Source organism: Notolabrus celidotus, chromosome 1 (assembly GCF_009762535.1).
Source record: "Notolabrus celidotus isolate fNotCel1 chromosome 1, fNotCel1.pri, whole genome shotgun sequence".
Classification (NCBI taxonomy): Eukaryota; Metazoa; Chordata; class Actinopteri; order Labriformes; family Labridae; genus Notolabrus; species Notolabrus celidotus.
In genome coordinates, this window is record NC_048272.1 from 31,785,618 (window position 1) to 31,813,401 (window position 27,784).

At 42.0% G+C, this 27,784-nt stretch overlaps 2 protein-coding genes across 4 annotated transcripts in view; one reads left to right on the forward strand and one right to left on the reverse strand.

Annotated features, from left to right (window-relative positions):
* matn4 (matrilin 4) overlaps window positions 1-7,504 on the reverse strand; it is a 38,839-nt gene extending 31,335 nt beyond the window's left edge. For 2 of the 3 annotated variants that reach the window (XM_034710154.1, XM_034710005.1), the window contains exon 1: window positions 7,015-7,431. The gene's annotated coding sequence lies outside the window, so the exon portion shown is untranslated. Of the gene's footprint in view, window positions 1-7,014 lie in introns of all 3 variants that reach the window. The other variant, XM_034710082.1, reaches the window with a different exon arrangement.
* rbpjl (recombination signal binding protein for immunoglobulin kappa J region-like) lies at window positions 377-27,690 on the forward strand. Its single transcript, XM_034692035.1, has 12 exons — window positions 377-413; window positions 6,920-7,067; window positions 11,029-11,163; window positions 11,281-11,351; window positions 11,450-11,565; window positions 13,525-13,702; window positions 14,983-15,120; window positions 16,500-16,612; window positions 18,727-18,867; window positions 18,960-19,115; window positions 19,623-19,726; window positions 24,750-27,690. The coding sequence occupies exons 1-12, from the start codon at window positions 377-379 to the stop codon at window positions 25,048-25,050; spliced, it is 1,638 nt and encodes a 545-aa protein (XP_034547926.1). The 3' UTR covers window positions 25,051-27,690.
* Window positions 27,691-27,784: the final 94 nt, after the last annotated feature.

Here is a 27,784-nt window from a genome sequence, read left to right on the forward strand (position 1 = left end):
GTGTTTTGAGGGTCTGTAAGACATTAAGAGCCACATTGCATTGTCCTCAGTGGAACAGATGTGTTTGTTTGTGAAATTCGGGATGAGTTTACACACATCGTTGTGTATCCAACAGCCTGATTTCAACAGACCATCACACTGCAACAAAAAGCCAACTTGACGTTCAGTCGACAGCTGTGTGAGCTGATTCAAACAGCTCTCAGACTCGCTGACGGACACTGAATGTATTGTTTTATTCTCTACAAACCTAAGCTGCGAGTAATGCATTTGTTTGTTTAAGTCCATGAGTTTTTGCACAGCTCTGTCATGCATTAAGAAACCCTTGTAAAATATCTTTGTGTCTTTGTGAACACAGTGACTATAGGCCACGCCCACCATGGAGGAGACTGACATCAGAGAAGAAGGCAGGAAAGGTAAGAAGAAGGGGAAGCTAATATCCATGTGACATCTTAGAAGTCATTTGTGAAAGATGGGATGTCAAACAGCAGTCCAAGGAAAAGTCCAAGAACGGAGTCATGACAAAGTGATCTGAGGTTTTGGCGTGTGCACGGATCCAGCAGTCATCATTTAAAGCTCCCTGAGGTGAAGCAGGAGGAGGTTAAACTGAGCATGTCCTCATCTTCCACCATCACTGCAGTGACAGCACAATGCTGGAAGCAATACACTGCCAAAACTCCAAACTAAGCAAGTTCTTTTGTCTTATATCTAGTGAAAAAGATCTGCATCATCACCTGACATGCAAAAAGTCCTGAATTACTTATTTTTTTTACTTACAGGTAATTCAGTTCTTATTTTTAGGTTGGAATGTCTAAAAATAAGACTTTAATTGGACTTGTCAGTTGAAAGTTGCTCAGATTAAGTCAAGCAAGGTTATATTTTTCTAAAATAAGATAGGTTTCTGGTTTCTGGAGAGGCATTATAAGTTGGCGATCGCCACATTGGAAAAGCTGACTCCATCTAACTTTTGGCTAAACTAGACAAAACCAATGAGGTGGCCTTGAGCCTCCTGGGTAACAGCTACAACACACCCACCTATCAGTCCACTCAGCCACGCCTCTGTCTGTGCCAAATAATGCAGAAAGTTCAGGCTTCAGATCATCGAAAATTTGCCTTGCATGCAGTTTTTGTTTGTACTAAAGCTTGCATTTTTTAAGTACTTCTTTCTAAATCCTTAGATCATTAAGGTGAGAAGAATTAGATGTCGCCACAATGTAAACACAGGGAGATAAAACATCAATGTGATACTTTAAAGAGTGGGTGTGCTTTTTTCGGGCTTTTACTGTCCTGCTGGTACTTCTGTTGTAATGTTACATGATTTATAGCTTTAAAAAATCCCTGTTTTTCTCACACTGGAGTTTTAGAAAAGCCTTTTTTCAGCCTTGATTTCTCTTTAAGGCCCTCTGGAGGCCTGTTGGGGCCCGAGCTATGGGCAGACTATTTCCTTCCATGTTGTCCACTTTGCCAGCAGCACAGATTAACCAGTTAGGAGATCCTTATGCAATGAACTCATCATTTCAGCAAGTCTAGTGAAGATCTTGCATTATTTTTAGAACGGACCATTTTGAGCATTCTACACACAAATCCAGGGATTAATAAAACACATGCATACCTAACCATTTGAAAATTTGCACACGTTTAGTATGGACTTCCAACATTGTTACTTTAGACCAATGTTTTAAATATGAAAAGGCATTTTGCTGCCTCTATTATGTTGGCAGTAAAGCAGATGTTGTCAGTGGAGATTTAAATAAATAAATGTCATTGTTTTTTGGGCGCGTGTGCACACAAACTTCAGGCCACCCTATCAAAAAGTCTGGACACACCCCTGTCCTCAAAAAGGAGCTGACTGTGGCCATCTTTACAATGAAGATTAAACTATTCCAAAAAGTAAAGTCATACTGAGCTGGAATATTTAAAACAGGAAGCAGTGTGTAATTATATCTGTTTACTTGTTTTAAATTCTATCAATAATCTGACCTCTGACCCCTGATAACCATCCTGTTAACCTCCTGTAGGGGTCGTGACCCTGAGGCTGAGAGACATTGACAGGTGATGGATATCTGACCCTGTTGTTGACATCCTGTAGGAACGTTTCTGAAGTTCAGGTTGTCAGAGCTGGGATGACTTAACTCAGGACTGAATTAGTAAAACACTTCATGAAGACATAAATAATGATGGATACAACTTTATAAGAAGACACAGAGAGGATCAGACCTGACTCATCATTTAAGGAAGATGACTGTTGTCATTTTCAGTGCTCACGTATAAAGTCTACATCATCTCAGTTTCTCCTTATCGTCCCCTAAAGTCATGAAAAGAAATAAAGCTAACAGTGTCTTCTTTTGAATCTGAACACCGTCTCATCCCCCGCTCTGACAGTAGCTACAAAATCTGTTAGAGCGCTGATCTCTGGTTAATTTGTTATTCAGGACTGCGGTGCAGATCAAGGACTAAAGAGATTCTCCAGCAGCAGATTTTTTAAAAAGTGAAGTTCAGTACTTTTTATGCCATCTGTTTCAAAACAGCGGGCTCCCTTGAATCAGCCGGTATGCTGTGCAACACGTAAACACTTCACTTCAATACATCTGCAATACATCTGTTAACATTAATGATTATGACTGAATTAAGGGAAATTATAGTTATGATAAAAATAAGAAAAATGTAGAAGATGTAGGCAAATATTTGGTGACATGTGAGACATTTACCATATCTTGTTTTAAAGAGAAAATATTGCTAAATACTGATTTTTTTTTTTACCTGTAGACCTTCTTTTCCTTCAATTTGCTCCAATAAGACTCTGCTAATCTATCTCGAAGACTGCTCATTCTAAACGTATTAAATTATAAACAATAAAATATTATATTGTTAACCAATTCCAGTCCAGTCCACCCCCTGTTCAGCCCTCTGCATGGAGCTGCAGACAGTGCTGAGAGCACTGTAAACACTACAGTCAGAGCTCCATCTGCTGGAAAAACTATATAATGAGCTCATTTCTAAATCACCCCAAATGTTAATTTAAAAATGTTTGCATGTCAGAGGGCGTATCCAATGACTTAATATCTGAGTTCGACCCAAATCAGCCTTTTATGATTATGTCAAACAAAAACAAAACACCTCAGCTGGACCAGCAATAAAACATCCCATCACTTGTGTTTGTCCACTGTTGAATCGATGAAAACCATCTGATAACTTTGACCTGACCAGGAGCGTGGTTTTATGAGAACAACAAGTTCTCACAAGTTTTATCATCCAAAAGTATGTTTTCAACATGTTTCCATCCTGGATGTTGCATCCTAGTCTCTGAAGTCTCAAAAATATAATAAAAACAATCATTTTCTAATCATTTGAGATGTAATACTGCATCTGTTTTTGGAATAAATAATATTTCAGGGAAATGTTTCAAGTTGACATTATTTCAATCACCTATAATCTGGTTACAACAGCCAGAAACCGTCTCATTGATGTCACCCTTTGGTTTCTGAGAGGCGTTATGATGCCAAAAGATGGAGGTCACTATGATGAAAATGCTGACTCCAACTAACTTTCAGCTGACACAAAAACAGGCAAAGAACTCGAGCTGAGCTGAATCTTGGTTGCTCGATACAAATCGCTCACCTTACCATGTCCATACTTATGCTTAATGTAGTCTAACCAGCTGTATAATCAACACTGATGAGCTAAAGATCCAAAACTATACCTGTACAGTTTTTAGGAAGAAAGAAACGAGCTACAGAGACTAAACTGTTGTTTTGTACCAGGCTGTAAAAAGTATCTATTTTTGCCACAGCCTCTAGTGGACACTCAGGGAACTGCAGTTTTTTGCACTTCCACATTAGTTTTATTTCATTACATGGAGGAAACAAGCTGCCAATGCATGAATGATGCAAATATTAAAAAGTGTATTCAAAAGTCCAAAGCTGCTCCTCTGAGCGCCCCCTAAAGGCCTGGAGCACCTCTGCTGTGATGACTGGATTTGGGGCATTTCTCTTTTGCATATGTTTTCTGAGGTGTGTATTTTTAACCATGCATTGTTCATGTCTGCTGACGATGCAATTGTTTCATATTTTTGCGGCATCCGTCATTGCATTTGTTTTGGATTTTAGCACATGTATTTAAAATGTGCATTCTTTTCTTAATTTGCAGCAAGTTTTTCCAAATTGAAATCATGCATACTGAAGTGGTTTGAACACAGTAAGTTTTGTTCTTATATGGATAAAACCTTGAGCTTGAGATGAAACCAGCTGAAAACACAGAGAAAAAAACGTACAGTGAAGTGCTCATCTTAAACCCTCCTCAGGCATTTCTCATGAGGACACATGGGCCAAACTTTGCATGAAGCCAGCTCTTCATTAATTCTTTTTTTTTAGTTGCAAAGCTTTGTCTCGTGAATCAGACACTTATGGACCAGATCTATATTGTAACTTTTAAAAAGAACAAAAATATAAGGGGGAAAACACTTTTAATGCAGGAACATTATTGCAAAGACATTTGAGGACCTCAGTTTTAGACCGGAGTGTATTCTACATCCTTTTAACAGTAGGACCTCTGAGGAGTAATAAGGTTAACAGCTGAAAAGAAGAGGATAACCGCATTGTGTTTGAAATTCCTAAAAAAGCAAAAACTTCAGCACAAGCAAGGCTTTATTTTTTAAAATTCAAACGCTACACAGGTCAGGACCCTATGCTATGAGACAAAGTGTTCACAGGAAGAGTTGAGGGTTTTCTCACAAAAATAACTGACCTCTGAATTAAGAATAAGACTGATAAGATCCTCCCCTCAGGTTGAAGAGGAAACACAGAGATTAAAGCAGCAGGTGACAGAGTGACATGTGGAGAGAAGGACCAGTTACATAAACTCTGTAGGCTCTCTGTAAGTTTGATTGACAGCCGGGATTCACACTGAGACGACAACATGTCAGCTCTGAGGTTCACAGAAACAGACGAGGACAGAGATGGATAGAGGCCACATGTTCTCACACACAGAGGACACATGTGGAAGGAGCAGACAGACGGGTATGTGTGTGCAGTGAGACAGGCAGGGGTCTGTGGTCGGTCGTGTTTGAGTGACAGCTGGAGCCCACACTGAGATGAACACACAGCACTTCTTGTTAGTGGCTTCAGATTGGAAGCAGATGTTGACTCTGCTACTGTTAGCAGTTCACTGACTGCACGACTGTTTTACTGACTGACTGTCTCACCCTCAGCCTGTCTCACTGCAACACTTTCTGTAAGGACTGTTTGACTGCTGAGTCTGACTTCCACTCTTATTCAGATCGACAAAGTCAGACTTCAGATGGATGTCATAATCAAACCATGGCGCTAATCTGAGTTACTGACCGGTTAAAGTTAAACTAACCGGTCAGAAGTGCCTGGTTCATTAAAATGTGACTGTTTCAAACCACTCAGCTACTTTTTAGTGTTTTTACAGACTTTGAGGGTCTTATGTAAGAACTTGTTGCTCCGCCTGACTCACAAATCTGGCTCAGGCTGTTGTATACTCACCATTCTTGCAACAGATTATATAGGGTCCGTTTTAGCAACCATTGACAGCTACAGAATGTAACTGCGGTGTAATTTTCCTGCTAAGAGGATTGTTTTTTTTTTTTTAACCCAGACAGAATATCAGAATTGTTTATTTCTGTACTAATTTAGTCTCAACTCTGGTTTCTGCTCTATTTTTTCTGCGAATAATGGTGCACTAGAAGCGTGAGCGAGAGTCATAAAACCAAATAAATCATTTTGTGTCATAAAAACAGAGATTAGTCTTATTAATTCTTTCTTTTTCTTTTATGCGTGTTTTGGTGCCAATGCATGGCAGCTGTCAACGGCTATTAAGTGTGTTTTTCTTCCACCACACTGGAAATGTTCGAAATCAATAACAAAGATCTAGATTTCACAAACAAATTCAGATCAAAAATTAACATGCAGGGTGGAAACAGAAGAGGCCTGAGTCTGGAGACATCAGATCTGTGTTCAGCGATGAGAAAACATAACAATAAATGGAAAAATGGAAAAGAAATACATGTCTCCATCATGCTTTATGTCTCCTTAAAGATGAATCTGTCTCTACCTCTCTGCTCGGACTTCAGACTGTCTCTCTGCCTCTCTGTGTCTGAATGCCAGCATTCAACCAGCAGCACAGAGCATCACCACCAGGCAACCAGTGTGAACCCACAGCATCTCTCTCTCTCTCTCTCTCTCTCTCTCTCTCTCTCTCTCTCTCTCTCTCTCTCTCTCTCTCTCACTCACTCACACTCATTCATAACTATTTTTAAATCTGCCAGCTCTATCTCTGATTTAAGTTCCTTTAACCATGCAGCACAAAAGATGTTACAGAGAAACTTCATGAGCTCAAACTAATACCAGTCAGAATCAGAGATAAATCCATTCACGGTGCAAGTCTTGTTGAAGGAAGGCTTTACTTGCCGATAAGGAATAGTCAGTTACATTGCAGTAACAGCCACTTTTCATCACAAATTCATTATCTGCTCGTTTCCAAGAATAATGACTCCATTGATGCATTTTGGAACTTTCTGAGAAGAGATAAAATGCTGATGACACTTTCCCACAGCCTGAGGAGTCGAGTGAATTATCCCTTTGTTTTAAAAACATAGATCATAAGCTTTCATGACAATGAAAAGCAGCAGGTTTATATTTCAGAGCCTTCACAAACATGGTTTCATATCTCACTTAACAAGAATCTCAAATGTTCTGCAAAATAATTGATTGTTTTTTTGTTGTTGTTTGTTTGTTTTATCGCATAGCAATCTTACAACAAGCTCCATGATAATTTGGACTTGGCACCAAAATATTTCCAGTCCTGCTGTCCTGGAAATATCTTGTCCCTATCATCCTGCTGCTTTTCCTAGTTTTCATCATTTAAGTTTGCTGTTTGAATTGGTGCACTTTCTATCTGTCAGAAACATCAGCGACCCAGCCAGGATACCCACAGGCAGACCTGGCTCTGTTACACCCCCCTCCCCTGCCCCAGGACCCGGTCAGCCCGCTGACTCACCTGGGGACGCTGCTGTCCGGACACGACGCACCGAGGAGCGGAGGATGGGACAGGTAAGCCTGGAACCTCCGCAACAAGAAGTCCCGTTACACACACACAGACACACACTCAGTGTCCGAGGAAGGTGAGGTCAGGCTTTGCTGTAGTTTATCCTTAAAATGTTTTCAGTGTCTTAGCTTCTCTCACCGAGCCGTGAGGAATGAGAGCGTGGACGTGAAAATGCGCCTGGGTCGATGTGCTTTCCCTGCGACTGTGACCTCTCCTCGGTTGGACTCTGCTGGAATGAGGTGGTGCAGGGATGGAGTGTAGGTATTAAAACGGCAGGAGGAGAAGTATGCGCGAGGGCAAAGACCCCACCCCCTCTGCCTTTGAAATCCGAACAACAGGGAGCGAAAGTCTGCGCTCTCTTCGGGGTGCTTGGAGAGGTCTGGAGATGTTGGACCGAGGCGCACGGAGCGCAGCGCAGAGCAGCGAAGAGCGGCGCACGAGTGATGAAGCATCACCTCACTGTTTGTTTGTTTTTTTAAGTGTCTAAATTTAGAGCTATTGATATCTCGACTGAACCATGGTCTCAAAATTAGTCTTTATCACTGATTTTCCATGAATAAAGACAACACAACTTAATCAGCCTCTCTGTAAATGTGCCAGCGTTTGCCAGCCCAAAACAACTGTCTTGTGCGCACAAGATAATAACTTGTTTCCTCAAGACACGATGGCACAACGTTTTAGTGTTTGGAGAAAACAGCGACGAAAATATGATGTTGGCACATGATGGATTGCTGGTGGACCTTCCATTATCAAATATCATTTTAGGCTTTCAGTTATCATTTGACTATAGTATACATTACACCTCCAGGGACATTGGTGAACTCTGCGGGCATTTTGGTGTAGCCAGCATTTAGCGAAACACAGCTTCCAACCAAGAAGTCTGTGCACCGAATGATTTACAGATCAATCAGTGAGTTCAGTTCAAACTGAAGTGCAATTCAGCCCTATAGATATGTCTGCAAAATAAGCTTAATTGATATATTATAACCTCTGGATGGGCCCTCATCCTGCTTCCTGTCACAGAGGCTTCACTCTGGCTTCCTTCAGGGGTATGAACCTGAAACAGAAACTGATGTTCTTATGATTTTCTTGTAATTAACAGGTCTTAAGTTTGCTGAAATAACAACATCATGATCCAGATAAATCAAATGTCAAGCTTTGACAGGTCTGTCATCAAGAGGAGAAGAAAACTACTTTTACAATGTTAATTTGTTGAATGGAGGTCTATGAAAGAGGATTAGAGACACTGATGGTCTTTAAGTCTGACCTTCTTCACAGAATGTTCCATTTGTTCTCAGAATTCTAGAATTCTGTCTTGATTCTCAGAATTCTAGAACACCTGCTGTTGCTCTCCATACAGACTGTTTTTTCATGCTGACACCTGATTGGTCGATACTACTCAGACTACTGACAGAGACCAGAACACTTTACTCAGACTAAAATCCAGACCCTGAGATACAGATTCAACATGTTTATGCAGAATCTATAATTACAGGTTAATTGTAGCTGAAAGTAAAAAGCTTTGTCAGGTCTGTCCTCAAGAGGAGAAGTAAACTACTTTCACAATGTTTGTTTGTTGAATGGAGGTGGGATCCATAATCTCTGATGCATTCCAGGAAGTCAGGAAATCTGAATGCTGATTGTCTTTAGTGACACAGCATCAAACAGATTTGTGTCTCAGTGTAAATGTTTGATCTAGAACAGATTGTTGGCTGCTCTTCATGCCGATATCTGAAGAGAGAAAGAAGGAGGAAAGAAATCCTCCTCAGATTACCAACTGTGACATTACGCTGATTGTGTTCCTCCTGCTTTTGCTCTCCATACAGACTGTTTTTCCTGCCGACACCAAAACCTGCTGATACCTGATTTGCTTCAACTACACAGACAAAAACATAAACCAGACGCTTCCCTTATAAAACATATAGCTGCCTATAGATTCAGCACTTCTTTCTAGAATCTGCTCGTGCATTCATTTTAAGTAATCTGCCCACAAGACAAAAACTACCATCCTATTACGCGTTACTGTAGATACCCAAAAGATGGCTGCTGGTCTCATGCTAAAGAAACTTTGTTAGTTGTTCCATCATTACGGCATTGACACCTGTTGAATCCTCACTAACAGGTTTAATGATGACTGTGGTCTTACGACTTCAGCCACGTTTCCAGAGCGGTCTCTTGTCCAGAGGCTGGACTGTTCTCTGGAGGTGAAAGTGCATTCCTCTCCTCTTTTTCCCCTCTGTCCTCTATGTGTTCCTAGCGTGAAATGCCAGAGAGTCTGAACTCCCGACACACTGACCTTTGACCTTTGAAGAGGGGAAGGTCTAATTTAGACTACTGCTTGCACCCTGGTGACTGCCCCCACACACACACACACACACACACACACACACACACACACACACACACGCACACACGCACACACTAACACACACACACACACACACACACACACACACAGAGGCAGTGGAGTGTGAACCCTGAACTGTGAACTGTGCAGAGAGGTGGGCCGGGTCAGTGGGATCCCCTCATATATGAACAAACCCTTCAGTATACAGCTCAGCAGGCAGACTTTCCTTCCTTACAAGGAGCAGCCGGCTCTGCTCGGAACACACTGCATACATGAACCTTTGTATGGAAGCACAGGTTAAAGCTAGGACTCTTTCGTAAGGAGTGTTTGCACAGACTTTAGATGGAGGTCATCATGGAAATAGAATTTGTAGTTGCAGTTTAATCTTTGAGAAGATGTTTGTGGATCGAAAAGATGAGGATTTGCTCTGTAATTTGCATGTCAGACAGTTTGTCAGCAGGGCAGAAAAGATAGAACCTTTTTGAAAATTTTGCATGCAATACAGGTCGTTATCATGTTTATCTAATGAACAGATTATTTGTTCATGACATTGTGTTCTGGAAAAATCACACTGACATGTTTTTTCACATCATGATTTCTCTTTATCCACTCGTATACACTCTTTCCTCCTATTTGCTGTCGCCATCAGCACCATAAACTCATTCATATATTCCCGTCCGCTCTTCCTCTCCTCCTCTCGTGTCAACAGTCTTCATTATGAGGAGCATTCCAGACTTCAGGCCTCGGGGTACTAACTCTGTTATTGTACCTCCTCATGACATGCTTTCTAATGTGACAGCTGCTGTAGTAGGTAGACAAACACAGGGTCACTCAGTCTGTTAGTGTCTCTGGTCTCTCAGTTATTTGCCTGCTCTTCAGGTGAACTTTTGAGACTTAATCAACAGATGAGTTTATAGACTCTAAAGAAGACTTCATGCATGTTTTTCCCCACATTTAAGTCAAGAAATAAATATTGAATATTGTTCAGCTGCTATGTTAAAGTTTTTGTTATCAATCACGAGAGACTTTGCGGACTCTGCTATCTACGCCACAATATCAATCAATCGGTCAATCTTTATTTATATAGCGCCAAATAACAACAAATGTAATCTGAAGACTCTTTCCAAACAGAGCAGGTCTAGACCGTACTCTGTTCTATTATTATCAAAGACCAGACATCAAGACAGGATAAGATCCAGTCCCATTTTACAGACAGGACTCAGTCTGAGCTTATCTTAATCCACCATGAGCAGAGCACTTTGCAGCATTTAGCAAGTTACAGTGGCAAGTTATGTAATTTGGTGCTATATAAATAAAGATTGATATATTGATTGATCAGAATCCTGACTCTTATGACAACATGGTGCTGACGCTAAAATATTGAGTATTCAGTTATTTATGAAAGCGTTACAAAAGAATAACTTCACAAGCTGCTCTGTGTTACTCATTTTGCTGCTCTCCTGAGCTGCCCCTAAAATGAAATACAGGCTACCCATGAACTACACTTTTCTCTCTGATCTTAAACTTAAATTTCCATATGTTCAATATTTTATTCACGAAATATCTTTATTTTCCTCTTATATTGTGGCTTTTAAACTCCATCACACTTTTCCAATCAGGAGGCTGGATCTGGGGTTTCAAGGCTGTCAGTTCTTCGGATCAGCGAGGGAACCAGGACAAGAAGCTCACGCTGATCAGAGTGTGACCATCCTTCATGCCAAGGTCGCCCAGAAGTCCTATGGCAACGAGAAGAGGTTTACAGTGGAGCTTTTTCATACAATCATCCAGACAAACAGAACTTTATCTCCTAACTTATAAATATCTCTGCATCTTTGAGCTCATGTTCATGCTCCCTGTTTCACCTCCTGCAGGTTCTTCTGTCCTCCTCCCTGCGTTTACATCAGTGGTCACGGATGGAGAGTCACACAGGACCATCTCAAAGGTGAATAGACGCTCCGTCGTTCACTGTCCCTCGTGTTACCCTCTCTCTCTCCTGTTTCACCTCTTCATTATGACATCGCTCCCTCTTTCTCCCTTCAGCTGCAGGCTACGGAGACTCTGCGTATCGAGTGTGTGGCTACATGTGTCTGGACAGCTGCAGTCAGTCTCAGGCGGACACTTTCAAGCTGGTCTTCGATGAACAGCCAAACTCCAGGGTAAGAGAAATGTGTGTGTGTGTGTGTGTGTGTGTGTGTGTGTGTGTGTGTGTGTGTGTGTGTGTGTGTGATCTAAGGCCATGTGCACACCTGTCTCCTACATCTTCTCCTCACAGCACAGGTCCTTCAAGGACACAGGGATCACTCAAACTCTCTACAACCCAACAATCATACACACCTGACAATGAGGATCAAAAAGAAATGAAACAACAGGTTAAAATCCATCCACACGTGCGATAAGACGACGTCTGAATCCTACTCCTTTATTCACATTCTTAAAATCTCATTGTGTCTGGTTTGTCTCGGTAAATTCAAACACAGGTCTGTTTGTTTTGACTTTCTGCCCGTTGCAGTCATCAGCAGGGTGATGATCTGAATTTGGCAAAGCCGCCTCATCATGGAGGATGATCAGAGGAGTATGTTGGACACGTTTCTGTTGATGGTGCAACATGAGAGTGATGAGGAAAAATGGATTCACTGTCAGCGTCCGATGTTTCAGAGTCAAAGAATTTAGAGACTAAATAAGCCGAGTTAGATCCAGTTTCAAGATTCTGGATGGTTCGAGAAATAATTCTTTGAAGTTTGTTTCTGATGAGAGTGAGTAAGAAAGTAGGAACAAAAAGTTGAAAACATTATTATTTCACAAAAACTCAAGAGGCCTGTCCTAAGAAGTGAGCGTAACATCGTCCTACTTATCTTTAGGTTATCTGTTTTCACTAACGCTGACAGAAGAAATGGTACTTGATCTCACAAAGCTGGATATCAACCTGATGATTCAACCCAGAGTTACTGTGAGTGTGTTCCAAGTGGCAACCTCCGCCGGCAGTTTCAAAGATATTAAGATTACGAGTTTTCCATTACGGGAGGCACAGCTGACTTGATTGACAGGTGATAACACTTTAGCTGTTGGCTAGGAGGCTCAAAGCCCGCCTTTTACCCCACACTAGCTCGACAGAAGTTAGGTTGAGTTCAGCATTTCCAATATGGCTCCCGCTGACGATTGGCTTCAAAACAACACTCCAGAAACAGATACAGTAGGTGACGTCACGGATACTACGTACATTATTCATACAGTCTATGGTGTGTTCACATCAAGGAGGTGGAGTTAACACCACGTGAAACTTGAACAAGTCTGCAGTCAGCAGATGGTCATATATCACAGACTCAGCAAACTATAATATAAGAGAAATATGAAGTTAAACACTTAATCCAGACTAAAATCAGCACAGCTGAGTCTGAGCTTGAATTCACAAATTAAGGTTTATAATATCAGTTTCCCGTCATAAGTGCGGAAACAATCTGACTATAATGTCGCATTTGCACCAAATGCAAACAATCACTGAATTTTCACCAATAACTCGCTCCATTCACACGTCAAAATCATGTGTATGTGTGTACCCAAAGACGCAGATTTTAGCGTGAGGGGAGGGGTTTCCCTTCATCAAAGAAGGTTGAGTTCGACTACATTGAATGGTGAAGCTGGTTCTCACAGCAGCTGTAAATGAGTGAGCGATGGGATCTTGAACTGCAGCTTGTTGTGTCTGAGCGTCAGACAGCTCTGTGTGTTTACCCAGACGAGACAATCTGCTCCTTTATTACAGAGTGCTGTTGACTGGACAAACATGGTGTCTGACAGAGAAACTGCTCTACTGTAAACACACTGTGTGTGTTCACTGACCTCTTCTTTATTAGCTGCCTGAGCGAGAAGACAACACACTGAAACATGTTGCATGTGAGTTACTGTACTGTGAGTGAGTCAGGACGGAGGAAACGTCACCCAGACACTCCTTTAAAACAAAACATGAGTAAAATGTCTTTATCTGCTCATTTCTACAAACTCTCTCTGCAGCTGGACTAAACATGAAACACACACTTCATTGTCTAAGAGAGGAACAAGGCTTCAGTCCAGCTGACGTTTCTGCTCTCCTTCTCTCACACACTCTTGTTCCCCGTCCACAGCAGATGTTTGCCTGTGCCAAGTCCCTGTTCATCTCTGACCAGGACAAGAGGAAACACTTCTGCCTGTTGCTCAGACTCTTCTTGGGGAACAGACAGGAGGTGGGTTCGTTTCAGAGCAGGATGATCAAAGTCATCTCCAAACCCTCGCAGAAGAGGCAGTCCATGAAGAACGCCGACCGTGAGTCACGTTTCTGTTCACCTTTTTATCTCTGTGATTCCTGTTCCTTCATGGGACACGATGGATTCAAATGATGAGTAAGACAAGTAAATATCCCTGTGAAGGCTGAGCTGAGGAAAAAAAGTAGATTATTATAACTTTCTTTATTGAAAAATATTGAGATTTGATTATGCTGCCAGTTTAAAGAGTATCCTAGTAACAGCAGAGGTCTGACATTCTTTGGCTAACAGTAGAAGAAGAACGGACTGAGCTGCTGTTTATGATATTTGCTCACTATAGGATTCCTTCATCGTTCAACCCTTGACACAAACAGATTAACACCCAAAGTTATTAACAACCACACCAGGTGAATATAACGACTAAAACACTGACTAAAGCAGGGAGTTTGGCGGAGGCTGCTAGCTGAGCCGCTGCTAATGAAAGTGTTCTTCTGCTGTTGACAAAGTAACCATCAAGATGTTTTGATCCACCAGCCCTGATTTCTATGATTTTAAAACTGATCCTAGTAAGTGACATGAAGTCGTTTGTGTCTGGACTTCCTCTAATGTTGGGTCATAGCAGGCTCATGGGTCAGTCTCATTCAGTCAGCTTACTACATGACTGTCTCTCATACACAAACAAACAAGCACAAAAAGGAGACATCACTTTGACAGATGAGACCTGACCTTTCACCTGTGCATGCTTTAGTGTGTGTGTGATTGTGTGTGTGTGTGTGTGTGTGTGTGTGTGTGTGTATAAAGGTTAATACATTATTCATATACCTATAAAATGTACATTCCTGTGGATACCATTTTGTCTCCACACATGTTCAGTGTGTTCATGTCTGTGTGGTGACCTCTGTATCTACAGTTTCACTTTTTCAGTGTGTTAAAGTGAGAGGTTTTAGTGTGTGTGTGTGTGTGTGTGTGTGTGTGTGTGTGTGTGTGTGTGTGTGTGTGTGTGTGTGTGTGTGTGTGTGTGTGTGTGTGTGTGTGTGCGTGCGTGTGTCTGTGTCTGTGTCTGTGTGTCTGTGTGTGTGTGTCCCAGAGGTTGCAAATGATGCATCAACCAATTAAATGCACATGCCTGCAGACAGGAAAAAAAAACATCTGACTCCATGTTCTGTGTTTGTGTCTGCGTGATGAGAGTTATGTGAGGTTTTCTTTGCATTTACAGTGTGTCTCTGTTACTGTGTGTGTGTGTGTGTGTGTGTGTGTGTGTGTGTGTGTGTGTGTGTGTGTGTGTGTGTGTGTGTGTGTGTGTGTGTGTGTGTGTGTGTGTGTGTGTGTGTGTTTCTTCAGTGTGTATCTCATCCTGCTCCAGAGTGGCTTTGTTTAACCGTTTGCGCTCTCAGACGGTCAGCACTCGGTACCTCTCAGTGGACAGAGGAGCCTTCATAGCCAGCGCCAGACACTGGACTGCCTTCACCATTACTCTGGGTAAATCTGTGTTTGTGTTTTAAAGAGCATGATTACTGTACGTCCTCTCTGTCTCTGAGTCACATAGGAACCTATGAAGCTCTGCACGGGTCATACTGTGGTCAGTCTGTCCATAGATTGACTTTATATAAAACAGAGGCTCATTTTTCACATCTTTCTCTCTCTTTACATCCACATATGTTCGACCCAGGGTCTCTATTGCTCTTAAGGTGCTTTTCTACCGCAGGAACTAGGGACCTTTTGAGGAACTCTATGCGTTTCCACAGCAGGAACCAGGGTCTAAGTTTAGTTCCTTGGTAGTTAATCTCCCTCTGAAAAGTCCCTGATTTGGGGGTGGTACTTTCCAAAGGTCCAGGAACTTTAGGGGGCGGGGCCTGCAGTGCTGAACCTTTCTGATTGGTAGAGTATCTGCAGTGTTTTTATTTTACCATCCGTCCACAATAATATCAAACACACCTGAGATTTGCTTGGTTTAATAACTCCTGGACATCTGTCTCCTCTAAGCCTGACAGTGTGAATGCGTCTCTGTCAACTCCCGGTGTTACAGTCTGAAGAGTGACCCTGTAAACCGGAGACCTTCAGCTGAACGTGTCAGTGTTTGTGGAGTTTACAGCAGCTGTTGAAACTCAGAAGGAGTCCTCGGGAATGCATCCTTGTTTCGTTTTTATTCAAATGTCAAAATATCCTCATCAGTGGAAACACAGATAACAATGGGCTATAGGAACCATTTAGTTCCTGTTACTTCTGATGGAAAAGCACCTTTACTTGGACACCAATGTTACACCATTCCTTGGTTCAGTATAAGAACAAAGGAGTAGTGATGGATGCTCTCTGCAGTCCTAAACCTGCAGGCATCCAATCCTGCACAGTGATCCCCTCAGAGCTTTCATATCTGCAAACAAGTTACCTTCTGATGACGAGATGCTCACCGCTCAGCCGCCAGTCTCCCTCACACACGTCTGGAAAAGCCTTCTGGAGATCTGTGAGGTTGTTTGTTTAACGGTGACCAATTTGCAAAGACCCCCCACATCCAAAACCACTCCACCATCTCTACTGCTACCACAAACATGCACACACACACACACACACACACACACACACACACACACACACACACACACACATACACACAAACACACAGAAGTAAACACACACACACTAAATTCCTATTTGCCTTTATTCATCTATTCATAGAAAAGTTATCCTCTAAGGGAAAATCATTGACAGTTTAATGATGCTGTGATGAAGTATAACGGAGTGTGTGTGTGTGTGTGTATGTGTGTGTGTGTGTGTGTGTGTGTGTGTGTGTGTGTGTGTGTGTGTGTGTGTGTGTGTGTGTGTGTGTGTGTGTGTGTCTGTGTGTGTTTGTGTGTGTGTAGTGGATGACCAGCGAGCTGACCATGGTGATTTTGTGCTGAGCGAAGGTTTCATCTGTTACGGCTGTGTGGTCCGACTCGTGTGCACGGAGTCTGGAGTAACTCTGCCACCCATGGTAACACAAACACACACACACACACACACACACACACACACACACACACACACACATACACTCTCTCTCTCTCTCTCTCTCTCTCTCTCTCTCATTGATGCCTCTTTCTTTCACTCAATGATATGCATGTAATGTGTGGTCAAAGTGCTTCTCGTGTTTTGAGATAACAAATAAATATCAGCCATCAAACTGCTTTTATATACATACCTCTACCTCCCTGTCCAGCAGTGTTAATTTCGTTAACGGAAATTATGATGATAAATGTTCGTCAGTGACCGATGACGAGCTAAAATATAACACTTATATTTTGTTTTTGTTAAGGAGACAATGACTAGACCAAAACGTTAGATGTGGACCGTCCGTCCATAAAAATCCATGATGTTTCCCTAACTTTGTCCTGTGGCAGGCTGAGTTAGTTAGTTTAGGTGTGCAGTGTTTTTTTAAATAAACCATGAAGGGAAAAAAAGACTAAAATTTGACTAAAACTAAAGAGCACTTTTTTCTAAAGTCTAAGACTAAATCTAAAATAGCTGACACATACAGTTGTGCTCAAGTATACATACCCTGGCAGAATGCATGATTTCTTGGGTAGTTTCTGTTGTCATTATGATATAAAAAGAGTAAACACAGTTGTTTGATAATAATTTGCTTCACCCAACCACTAACCATGAGTGAAAAAAAAGTTTTTCTCTTATCTTTCATATTCTCTGAAAAATGGCCAAAGAAAATCACAAATTCTGCCAGGGTATGTAAACTTATGAGCACAACTGTATATGCTCCTCTGCCTGGCAGTGCCACACACACCTCCTCTCTCTCTGTTCTTGTATGACAGTGGGCTCTGTGGTAGCAGAACGTGCATGCCGCAGAGTCTTTGCTCATATTTGCAGCATCTTGATCTTAAAAGTACCCGCACAGCTTCTCTTTACTTCTCTCTTTTTGCACATCCGTCTGATCAATTTGACGCCAAAGAGAAACTTTCATATCCTGGGCTGCAAGAAGCGGTTGCACCAGGTTTCGAGGCAGAACCGAATCCTTTCATGTAAATATAAACGAGCCGGTATTCTGAGTGTTAATCTATGCTGCAGATGTTACTCTTAATTACTGCTTTCACTCTTTACACACTTTACATCCGACAGGGGAGAGGTCACGCTGTGAGGGGACGTACAGTATGTGAGCACTAAACTCAGGAAAATTTAAGATTTTATAAGATCACTGTAAAGTAAATGTTCTCTTATGGTGATGAATGAAAGATTTAATATTGACCCAAAAAAGTCCATCAGGGCCCAATCTATCATCCTAACTTTACTCTCCATACTGCGAGTGTGTGTTACCCCAGAGAGTGAATAGAGCTCACTGTGGGGTACAGCCGTCTTCTGCTTTTCTCCAAACACAGAGTGAAAGTATGATAACTACTCTGCTCCTTTATGTCTCACAGATGTGTGTGCAGGTGTTACATAACCTGCTAATCCTGTAAATGCTCGTATCGTAAACTCGATCCTGCAGTTTGAGTTGTATTTAGATCAACCTCTCAGCAGAGTCCTTCACTTTTCGCTGACCACACTTTTTCTCCAGACCTCCTAAACTGCTGTCATAACAACCTCAGCTGCAGGAGCTGCTGGATGGTGAAGGTATATCTGCACATTATACCTCTTTGTGTTTTTGTAGTCGAGGCCTTTTGCTGCTCGGTTTTAATTTAAAGACACAGAAATTCTCCCCGCTGTGTCGTTGGTGTCAAGCAGCTCGGCTGAGTTATTTGGTGGTGGTCGGCGTTCAGAGACTAAAGAGGTGAAAGTAGACGAAACAGACCAAAAAGTGCAGCTGGATCAGCAGCAGGGGAAAGATGTAAATATGATACTCAAGTCTTTATATCGCCATAGTTAAGGCCTGTGTCATAGGAGTCGGTTGCAGGACCCAAAACACCCCGCGACTCCAGGATACATCACTGATTATATGTCTCAGTGTCAAGAGAGGGACAGGCACTCATCTTATCAGCTGCAGATTTGACTCTGAGCTTCAGCCCTTTGTTGCATGACGTGTCAGAGAGTTGTGTGCATTTTCATCAGCCATAAAGTTTTTAAGATTTTACGTTCCCCCCGTCTCGTTTGTGTCTCCAGGTGATCCGTAAAGTCAACAAGCAACACGCCATCCTGGACGTGGACGAGCCGGTGTCTCAGCTCCATAAATGTGCCTTTCAGTTCAGAGACAGTCCACATGCCTTCCTGTGCCTCTCCAATGACACCATCATACAGTACCAGGTGAGAGTCCCTCACTCTCTGACTCTTACTCTGTCTCCTCACTCCAGTTCTGTCATCTCCCTACTCTCTCCTCTGTCCTCTCTCTCCTCCAGGCTCCGTCCAGCGTCAGAGACCCGAGCAGAGTGGTGCTGAACGATGGATCCTGCTGGACCATCATCGGAGTGGAAGCAGTGGAATACACTTTTAATCAGGGTCTGGCCTGCATCCAGACTCCAGTGACTCCTTTCCCTGTTATCACTGGGTTAGAGGTGAGCTACGCTGACAGGAACTAATGCTGGTTCTGCACAGCTAACACCAACATGGGATGGCCCTGCCTATGTTTCTAAGTTTTACCTAAACACCATAAATAAAGTATGTTTTAGATTTCTTTGATCTATAAATACCATAAAGAGCATAAATATTGTGCATTAGAAGCATGTTAGCTTCATGCAAGATGCTCCTCTGCCACGCTATGGCAGCAGGTTAAAGTCTCTGACCCTGAAGATGCACGCCAAAATGATTAAGATGTTCCTCCCCAGCTGCAGTTAAATAAGGATTTACGAACACCTCCAAGTTGGATTCTTACATCAGCGTTGTTTTAAATCAAGTTAATTACCTATATTAGAGCCCTCCTAGAACCAAACATCTGATGTCTAATGTCCTGGTTTTACAAAAACCAAAAGTGAAAGCCGTGCTTAACATTTGAAAAAAGAGAGAAACCTTATTGTTCTCATTGTTGTTGTTGTTGTTGTTGTTGTTGTTGTTTGTTCCTGCAGGTGAATGGCGGAGGACATGTCGCCATGCTTGAGATCCAGGGAGAGAACTTCAGTCCTCATCTCAAAGTCTGGTTCGGCAACAACGAGGCTGAGACCATGTTCAAGTGAGTTCAGTGGAGATCAGAAGAGGGAGTAAGAGGAGGTCTATCAAAGGGAGTGGGGGCAGAGTTACTTACTTATCCTTATGAGTTCAGTAAAGGGTGTTGAAAATATTTCTCTGATGTGCAGCTGCAAAGCCTGGCTCTTCTTCCCCTGTAAACTAGAGCACCTTTCACACATGCTCTCCATGCAGGGCTTCTATTTTAACTGGAGCATGGTGCATTAATCTGTACAAAGCAGATGGAGCGGAACAGGAAGTCAGACACTGAAACAAGATTAAAATATCAAAATTTTACGAATAAAACTCTCAGACTGTGTTTGACATTCATAAACCGTCATGATGGGCGGTGCCAAACCTGGAGTCAACAGGTCAGAAAACATGGATGAAGAAAGGCTCATCATGGAGGCAGAAAACCATTGATCCGGGGAACACCTCAGTCTCGTGATTCCAGCTGTCCGGCGGTGCTGCTCCCTGCTGCGCTCTGAAAACAGCCGCTGAGCGTTGACGGACGAGAGAGCACAGAGCCAAACTGCAACAGAGCGGAAACGGACCAAACACAGGTCTGGTGGAAGTCTGACATTATACAACAAACAAAGAAATATCACATCTAAATTTGAGATGCAGACGAATACGTGATGAAGACACGTTGAAGATTCTTCTGGCTGATTTGATACTGAGCTGTATTTACTTGAGCCACAGGATGAATCTCTAAAAATGCATCAATGACGATGCAGCTGTATGTGTGCAATGCATCCTGGTACATGTAGGCACTGCTGGTCCAGACAAGGCAAAATCATTCTTAGGTTATCCCCCAGCTGTGGAAATCTGCAGTGTTAACAGCAACCAAGAGTCAACACAGCAGATAGAAAAGCAGCAACACAGTGCACATGTCTTATACATGTTGCACATGAGTGACAGGAGTGCGTTCATGTCTATTGGGGGTGTGTTTACGTGGACTACTTGGAGTAGGCTTGATTTAGCAGTCTGGCTGCAGCAGGAAGGAGGATCTTGCGGTGTTCGTCCTTCACACACTGCAGGTAGGAGCTGCCAAGTGCTGCAGCAGTACCATGCAGGGGGTGGGAAACGTCAGCCATGAGAGAAGATAGCTTTGCTTTAACTATGTTTCTCCTGTCTCCCAACACCTCCTCGGGATCAAGAGGGCATCCCCGAACAGAGCTAGCCTTCTTCACCAGTTTGATGAGACTGCTCCATAAAGGATAGCTGATGCAGGATCTCAGTCTACTTAGCAGATAGAGTCTGCTCTGTCGTTTCTTGTAGAGTGTTGTCAGTCCAGTCCAGTTCAGGTACTTGTATCAGTCCACAATCTCGAGTCCATCACTGGTGTAGGAGGGTCTCTGTCTGCAGAAGTCTACCACCACTTCCTGGTTTGTTCCGGTATTAATTTGAAGGCAGTTCTGCTGATACTCAGAGGAGACTTTGTACAGATAATGATGCAAATGACACTCAGTAACAAACTTTAAGTGACCTGTCAACATCTATAAAGCAGATCAGAAACAGACCTCATATCCACCCTCGTGAGATCAGTTTTCATCAGTCTGTCTCTATGATTTTTGTGCACCCACATGTCAGTGCACATGCCTTTTTACTCAAAATATGTGAACCAGCAACCAAACAGCAGGGCAAGAACATAAACACAGGTCTATTCACCAGTGTACGTTACAATATAACCTGCAGACAGTCGAACAACACTTGTATTTATACTTTTATTGGCGCACTGCTCTGCTGTCTGCTGGCCTTTATTAGCTGGTGGAGAGACGGGGGGCTGTATGGGAAAAATACTCTACAACACTACGATCATATCTTAAAGAACACTCTTTTTTAAGAACATATCTGACCCAGTTAATAATAATAATAATAATAATAATAATAATAATAATAATAATAATAATAATAATAATAATAATAATGTATTTATTAAATATTTATTTAATTAGTTATCATTATTTGTCTCATTCAGTGAGCTGCATTTATACTCTCCAGGCAATGAAAATAGTGTACTGTTTTTTTTTTGTTTTGCCTGGATTCTGTTTCAGGTGTTTTTTTGTATTAAGTTTGAAGGCCATATTCTTTTTATTTATTTTTATTTCTTCACAAATGTTCTACTGTTTTACCACCGAAGCCCCAGCTGCAGAGCAGAGCGACACAGTGGCCGCTGGTGAGACTGTTCAGGTCTGAGAAACTGGCTGTTCATAAAAGTTGACCTAAAAATGAACATTTTTATGGCACATTAAGTACAACCTCCACAGTGAGTATTATGCAACCAAGCAGGTTTCAGCATAATTGTATTTCAGCTGACCCAGAATTTAAGACGCAGTTATTTAACTATTCATGGAGGAATTCAGTAAAAGACATCCGACTTTTTGTTGTGTCTGTCCCGCTGAAAGGTGTCTAATATTCAGTCAGATGTTTCAATAACCACAAAGACTGAAGGGGAAAAAAACAAGCCTGGCTTTCTCAGTGTGCAAACATTCTGCCAATTGAAGCCTAGTCCACATGTATGTGGATATTTTTTGCAAACATAGTTTTTTCTCTGATTTTTGAGTTCTAGGTCACTGTAAATGGAGGTTATTAAAAACTCGTATCATTTTCATGCGGACAGCAATAACTAAAGTTTTGTAAACACTGGCTGCCATGATCTTCTTCTGAGCAGATTAGGGGAAGTGAAGCACTCTTAACATCCCTCACACCACAGGACAATCAGACAAGCTCATCTGTAGAACCAACAAAGAATCTGGACTCTGCCCACTTTAATCAGAAAGGGGGGAGTCAGCCATAAACCGGCCTGATTATCTTCCCCACACGGTGATCTTTATTCCCTTAATGAATAAACTGCTGTGTCTGTGGTTCAAACAACAAAAAGAGGCAAGAAAGCCTTACATAAATATTAAGTTCGAAACTGAAAAGATAACTGGATATTTAAAACAGCTGCAAATTAAATAGGACCAAGCTGCAACCTCCGGTCTTAAATATGAAGCCAATGTGGAAGTGCTAAAAACTGCCGTTCCTAGAGTGTCCACTTGAGGCTGACTGCAGAAACACTGGAAACCACATACACAGCCATTCAAAGAGACAATCTTTACAGCAGAAATTAACATGTTTACAGCCTGGTTCATAAAATGAGTTTAGTCTGAAAAGTTTCTTTATCTATTGACACACACTGTACGGGTGAATATTTTATAACTCGTAACTTTTGAAGATATTAAAGTTATGAGTTTTGCCCAAATAAGGGCATGGCTGACATGATCGACAGGCAGGCACCCTGTGGCTGTTAGCGAAAAGGCTAAAGGCCCGCCTCTTTACCTTGCACTAACTCAACAGAAGTTAGGTTGAGTTAGCGTTTCCAATATGGCTCCCGCAGACGATTGGCTTCAAGAAACAGATGGATGACGTCACGGATGATACGTCCATTTTTTATACAGTCTATGTTACCTATCAGTTTGGTGCTTTGTCCATGTTTGCTGTTACGAAAGGCTGACAGATCTATAATTAATATATATTATAAATTAAATAATTAAAAATTAAAGGAAACCAAAAGACAAAAGAAGAGTATAAACAGCAAACACAATGCAAAAACATGAACAATGCAAATCCCCCAAAAATGCACAAACGCTGGAAACACATGCGGAAGAAACAGCAAATCCAGTTATTTCATCTTTCGGTTTACTGTTTTTTTGCATCCTGTTTCCAACTGTTGTGTGTGTTTTGAACTTCTGAACATTGTTTCTGATCTGCAGTACATTTCTCTTAATGAAGATTGTTTGGGCATCGTGTCTATTCCCTTTTCAGCAACTCCTTTAAGTTCAAAGATTTTTATTCTGGCATTTTCAGAGAAAGACTCTGATTAGCTCTGGACTTAACTTGGGAATGAGATGAAAGTTTTCCAGACTACAGTTTATGCTGACAGCCATGACGGTAGATTAATCTAAGAGACTTACATTAATCTGTGATGGTTTTCCAAAGACTGGACCTGAGACTCATGCAGAGGTTCTGTTATATTCAGACATCACTAGTAGGAGCTCAGCTTGGCTCACAGTGAACTCTCCTCTCTCTCAGTCTCATTCAGTCTTTAAGTTACAGAAGAGCTCAGCAGAAACTCCACATCCAGGCGTTTCCCTCACAGGATCTTATATGACACCATCCAAATCAAAACAGCCTCTCTGACGTCAGAGTCCACCTCAGAGCCCACACCTGAAGTGCTGAGACATCGTAAGTCAGCCTCTCTGGCTCCTGCAAATATATTCCTCCCATCAGCAGCTCGGGGGAAAGTCGTATTTATGTAACGCCGTCAGCCACAATGCGCTGTTTGTACAAGAAGCTGCAGCCAGTTAGAAACGCGATCCCACACTGCCATCGGAGCCGAGGTGTGAGGAAGGTTTGAATGAAATGAAAAGACCATTCACGGTTTCAGCTGCCACAAGATGATGTTTAGTCTGTCACTTAATCATCTAATTATCTACTTTCAGCGTTTATTTTCACTCATTTCACTGCTGTTGCTTTTGTTGCTGCTCAGATTTCATCCTGTAAGTCTGAGACAAAACCAACAAACTGCAGATTATCCTGAGCAATCATCACAATCATGTTTTCTTTGGTGTGTATTTGGTCTCTTTGCACATTTGTTGTTGTCTGTTGAGTCACATTTTGCCGAATCTATCAGTTTGAGAAAGTGGAGCTTAAATTTGAAAAGTTATTTTGTTTTTAAAGTCTGGTTCATCATGTGAAACTTACAGTTAACATGTCAGATCTACTGTTTCCCTTTTCTGTATGTGTCTGAACTTTTGACAGAATTCATCAGCAGCACATTTTAAAAGACGCCAAAATGACAACTAACCTGCAGAGCCTGTGTTAGGTGTCACAGGTTATACACTGCAATAACTCACTACTCAGAAGCCTTGTTTCTAGTAGAAGATACAGGTGCCTTTTGACTAATCAGCTTCATGATGTTCAAACAGTTTGAGTAATCCAGATTGAAGCGTCTGCGTGATAATTCTCTTCGTTTTTCTTCCCAGGTCTCCTAAATCTCTGCTCTGCGTCATTCCTGACGTCTCATTGTTCACTGACGGCTGGCGCGCTCTGCGACGCATCATCACCGTCCCGCTGTCTCTGATCCGATTGGACGGCCTGATTTATCGCACACACTTCAGCTTCACCTTCACCCCTGAGTTGCAGCCGCCGCCAGCTGTTCGTGGAGCAGCAGCAGGAGGGCAGAGAGATGGAGGGATGGAGAGAGGAGCAGAGGACGATGTTTTGTTGGAGACCATCCACCAAGAGTTCACCAGAGCCAACTTCCACCTCTTCATGCAGACCTAGCTCGCCTGCTGATGGAGTGTGACTACCTGCAGAATATCACTGAAAACACTGACCTCTTGTTTCAATGAGGTGTGAGCAAATCTGACTTGTTCTGGACTGCTTGATGCTCTGTTTGGTCTTTTAAAATTGTATCATGTTTATCATGAGGGTATGTTTGGGGGCATGTAAAGCATCTGCACCTGAGTTCTTTCCTGATATGAAGAGGGCGCATTAGTGATCGATGTGTCCATGTCACGCAGAAATACTCCCCCGAAGCGCTTGAGGGCAGTGTGGTCTCTCTGATAGTCGGATCACCTGTTCCCGGCCCCGCTACGTTCTCTGTTTACATTTTCACAACGATTCAGAGCGTTTTATGTTAATTTACAGCTGATACATGTTGCTGTTTATCTTATAGCCATGATTATAGGGTAGAATAGAGAGGAGACATTGGAGGAGATGAAATACATGGCCGATGTGCGGACGATGGACGGGGACACCGGAAGTGCTGTAAATGCAGGAAATACAATGCCACAGAGTGGACCAATCACAGGGCTTGCGGTTCATGTTGATTCTATGCGTAGCTACATTTTTGAGGAGGTGCGCATCAGCTACGTGTGTAGGCCTCTGCTTAGGTACGGGAGCTACGTAGACCTACGGCGTAAGCTACGCCGTCGATTCGACATAGAAGTATAAATCAGGCTTAAGAGTTCACAACATCCTACATCAATGGTTGAACTCTTCACAGATATATCATATAAAGTTTGTATTTTCTTTGAAGCTGTGCCGTTGATTTATAAAGCAGACTGCACAAGATAAGACAAACAGAAACCAAAAAGGTTCCCTTAACCAATAAAGTAAAAGCAGTATTTACAATATAAACACACAAAACGTTAAAAAGTTAAAAGCATTAGATACTGTTTTTAGTTAATAAAGTTTGTTAAAAACTATGCAGACTGATAAAAATACGATCTTAAATACAAAAAAACCCCCAAGTTTTAGAGGTCACATACCACAAAAGGCCAGGCTAGCAATTAGCTGCTAGGCTACTGGCTAGTGTGGCTACATGTAATCAAAGTAAGTCATAACTATTCAGGAACAAAAAACATCACATGAATCAAACAAACCAGCAAAGAGACAATACATTTAATGTATGTTTGTTTTTTTTGGCAGATATGCAGCAAAAGCCGCCTTCAAAGTGAAAGCTCACAAAAAGTCTAAAACACTCAACACAAAGGAAAACCAAACCATGTACTAACGATAAAACAGTTTTTCCAACCTCTAAGGAGTCTTTTACAACATGTGCGTAGGGTACAACCATGTGATTGAGTAGCAAAAATACGTAAATAAAGACTTACAGTACCTGTCTTTTAAGTTATTCACAAATCTACAACAAATCTGCTTGACGACATTGCGACTGCTATCATCGTTTCGATTTCCTGGAATGCATCAGAAATTACTGATCGGACCTCTGATCATCAAACAAACATTGTTAAAGTTGTTTTCTTCTCCTCTTGAGGAAAGACCTGACGTAGCATGACCTTTGACATTTTAATCTCTGAATCATGATGTTGAAATAACCTTAGCCCTCTTAATTTTAACAGTGAAACTGAGACTCTCCAGAGACAGATGAATAAGGCACTTCAGAAAGGGACGTAATGAGTCAGGAAATGACAGAGTTTACTTTGCAGATTTATCTGTATGGGTTGTTAATATGATTGTAAACAATGCAGCACACAGAAAAGGAAGTATAGGCTGAAGGTCTTTAGGTTCACTGCTGGTCCCAGAGGCTGTATCATCGTCACACAATGGCAGATGGTTGTGTATCCATTGAATGTGTATTCAGAATATTGATCCCTGCAAACTCCACAGATAAAACCAAAGACATGGGGGGAAGCTCCTGCAAAGCTTTGCATGTTCTGTGGCTGGAGATTCCCTCTGACAGATCAGTGACCTGAAGTGTTTTCTGGCCACCTTTCAGTGTCAGCTTATCTCACTTCAAACCCAGACTGCAGTGATACAAAGAAATACCAGACACTACAACTTTTGGCCAATGAAAAACCAAGAAAGAACAGTTCGTGCGAGACGAGCTGTGCATACCCGTAAATGAGGTGCATGTCAGTGAAAAAAACAGCCTCTGCCCCGATCTCTGTGGCTGCCACAGAGACGTTTATACGACGTGTTCAGTGACAGGGAGAGCTGATAAAACAGCAAACAGTGGAAATTAACTGTGAGAACCTTATAAAAAAAACACACAGAGACCTATAGAGAGAGCAGGAGGATGTTTTTCTGGAGGAAGGACACGCGAGCCGAGGGCAGCGTGTTGTTAGAGAAAGCAGCAGAGCAACACTGGCTGCTTCCCGTTTGATCCTCTGAAGGCAGCTAACAAGTCACTGTTCTGAGAAAAGACGGAGGCCCCTCTGTAATCTGAGTGTTCCTCCTCTTTGGGTGTAGAGAGTTGGTCTGAATGGCACTTTGTTGCTCGACTGTAACTGTAATAACTCACGGGGGTTTGGAAGTGAAACAGAAGCACGGGTTACTCCCCGAGGAAAGTTTCAATTACTTTACCATCACAGCCTCGACGAGTGATGCAGGAGGCTTCAGCTGAGTTCAGGTGAGGTAAGATGAAAAAACATCAGCAAATACTGCTCGGAAGGAAAAGCAATGCACCTTTAAAAAATTAAACTCATATATTCATTAAATTTGAGAAATTTGAATAAAAATGAGCTTGCAATGGATCACAGTTGCTGCATGATGC

What these genes read in the sequence shown, in the direction of transcription:
- rbpjl (XM_034692035.1), top strand. Translation starts at nt 377, where the DNA reads ATGGAGGAGACTGACATCAGAGAAGAAGGCAGGAAAG. An exon ending in AGGAGCGGAGGATGGGACAG is followed by an intron (nt 7,068 to 11,028) that starts GTAAGCCTGGAA and finishes TTTTCCAATCAG; the next exon opens with GAGGCTGGATCTGGGGTTTC. An exon ending in ATGAACAGCCAAACTCCAGG is followed by an intron (nt 11,566 to 13,524) that starts GTAAGAGAAATG and finishes CCCCGTCCACAG; the next exon opens with CAGATGTTTGCCTGTGCCAA.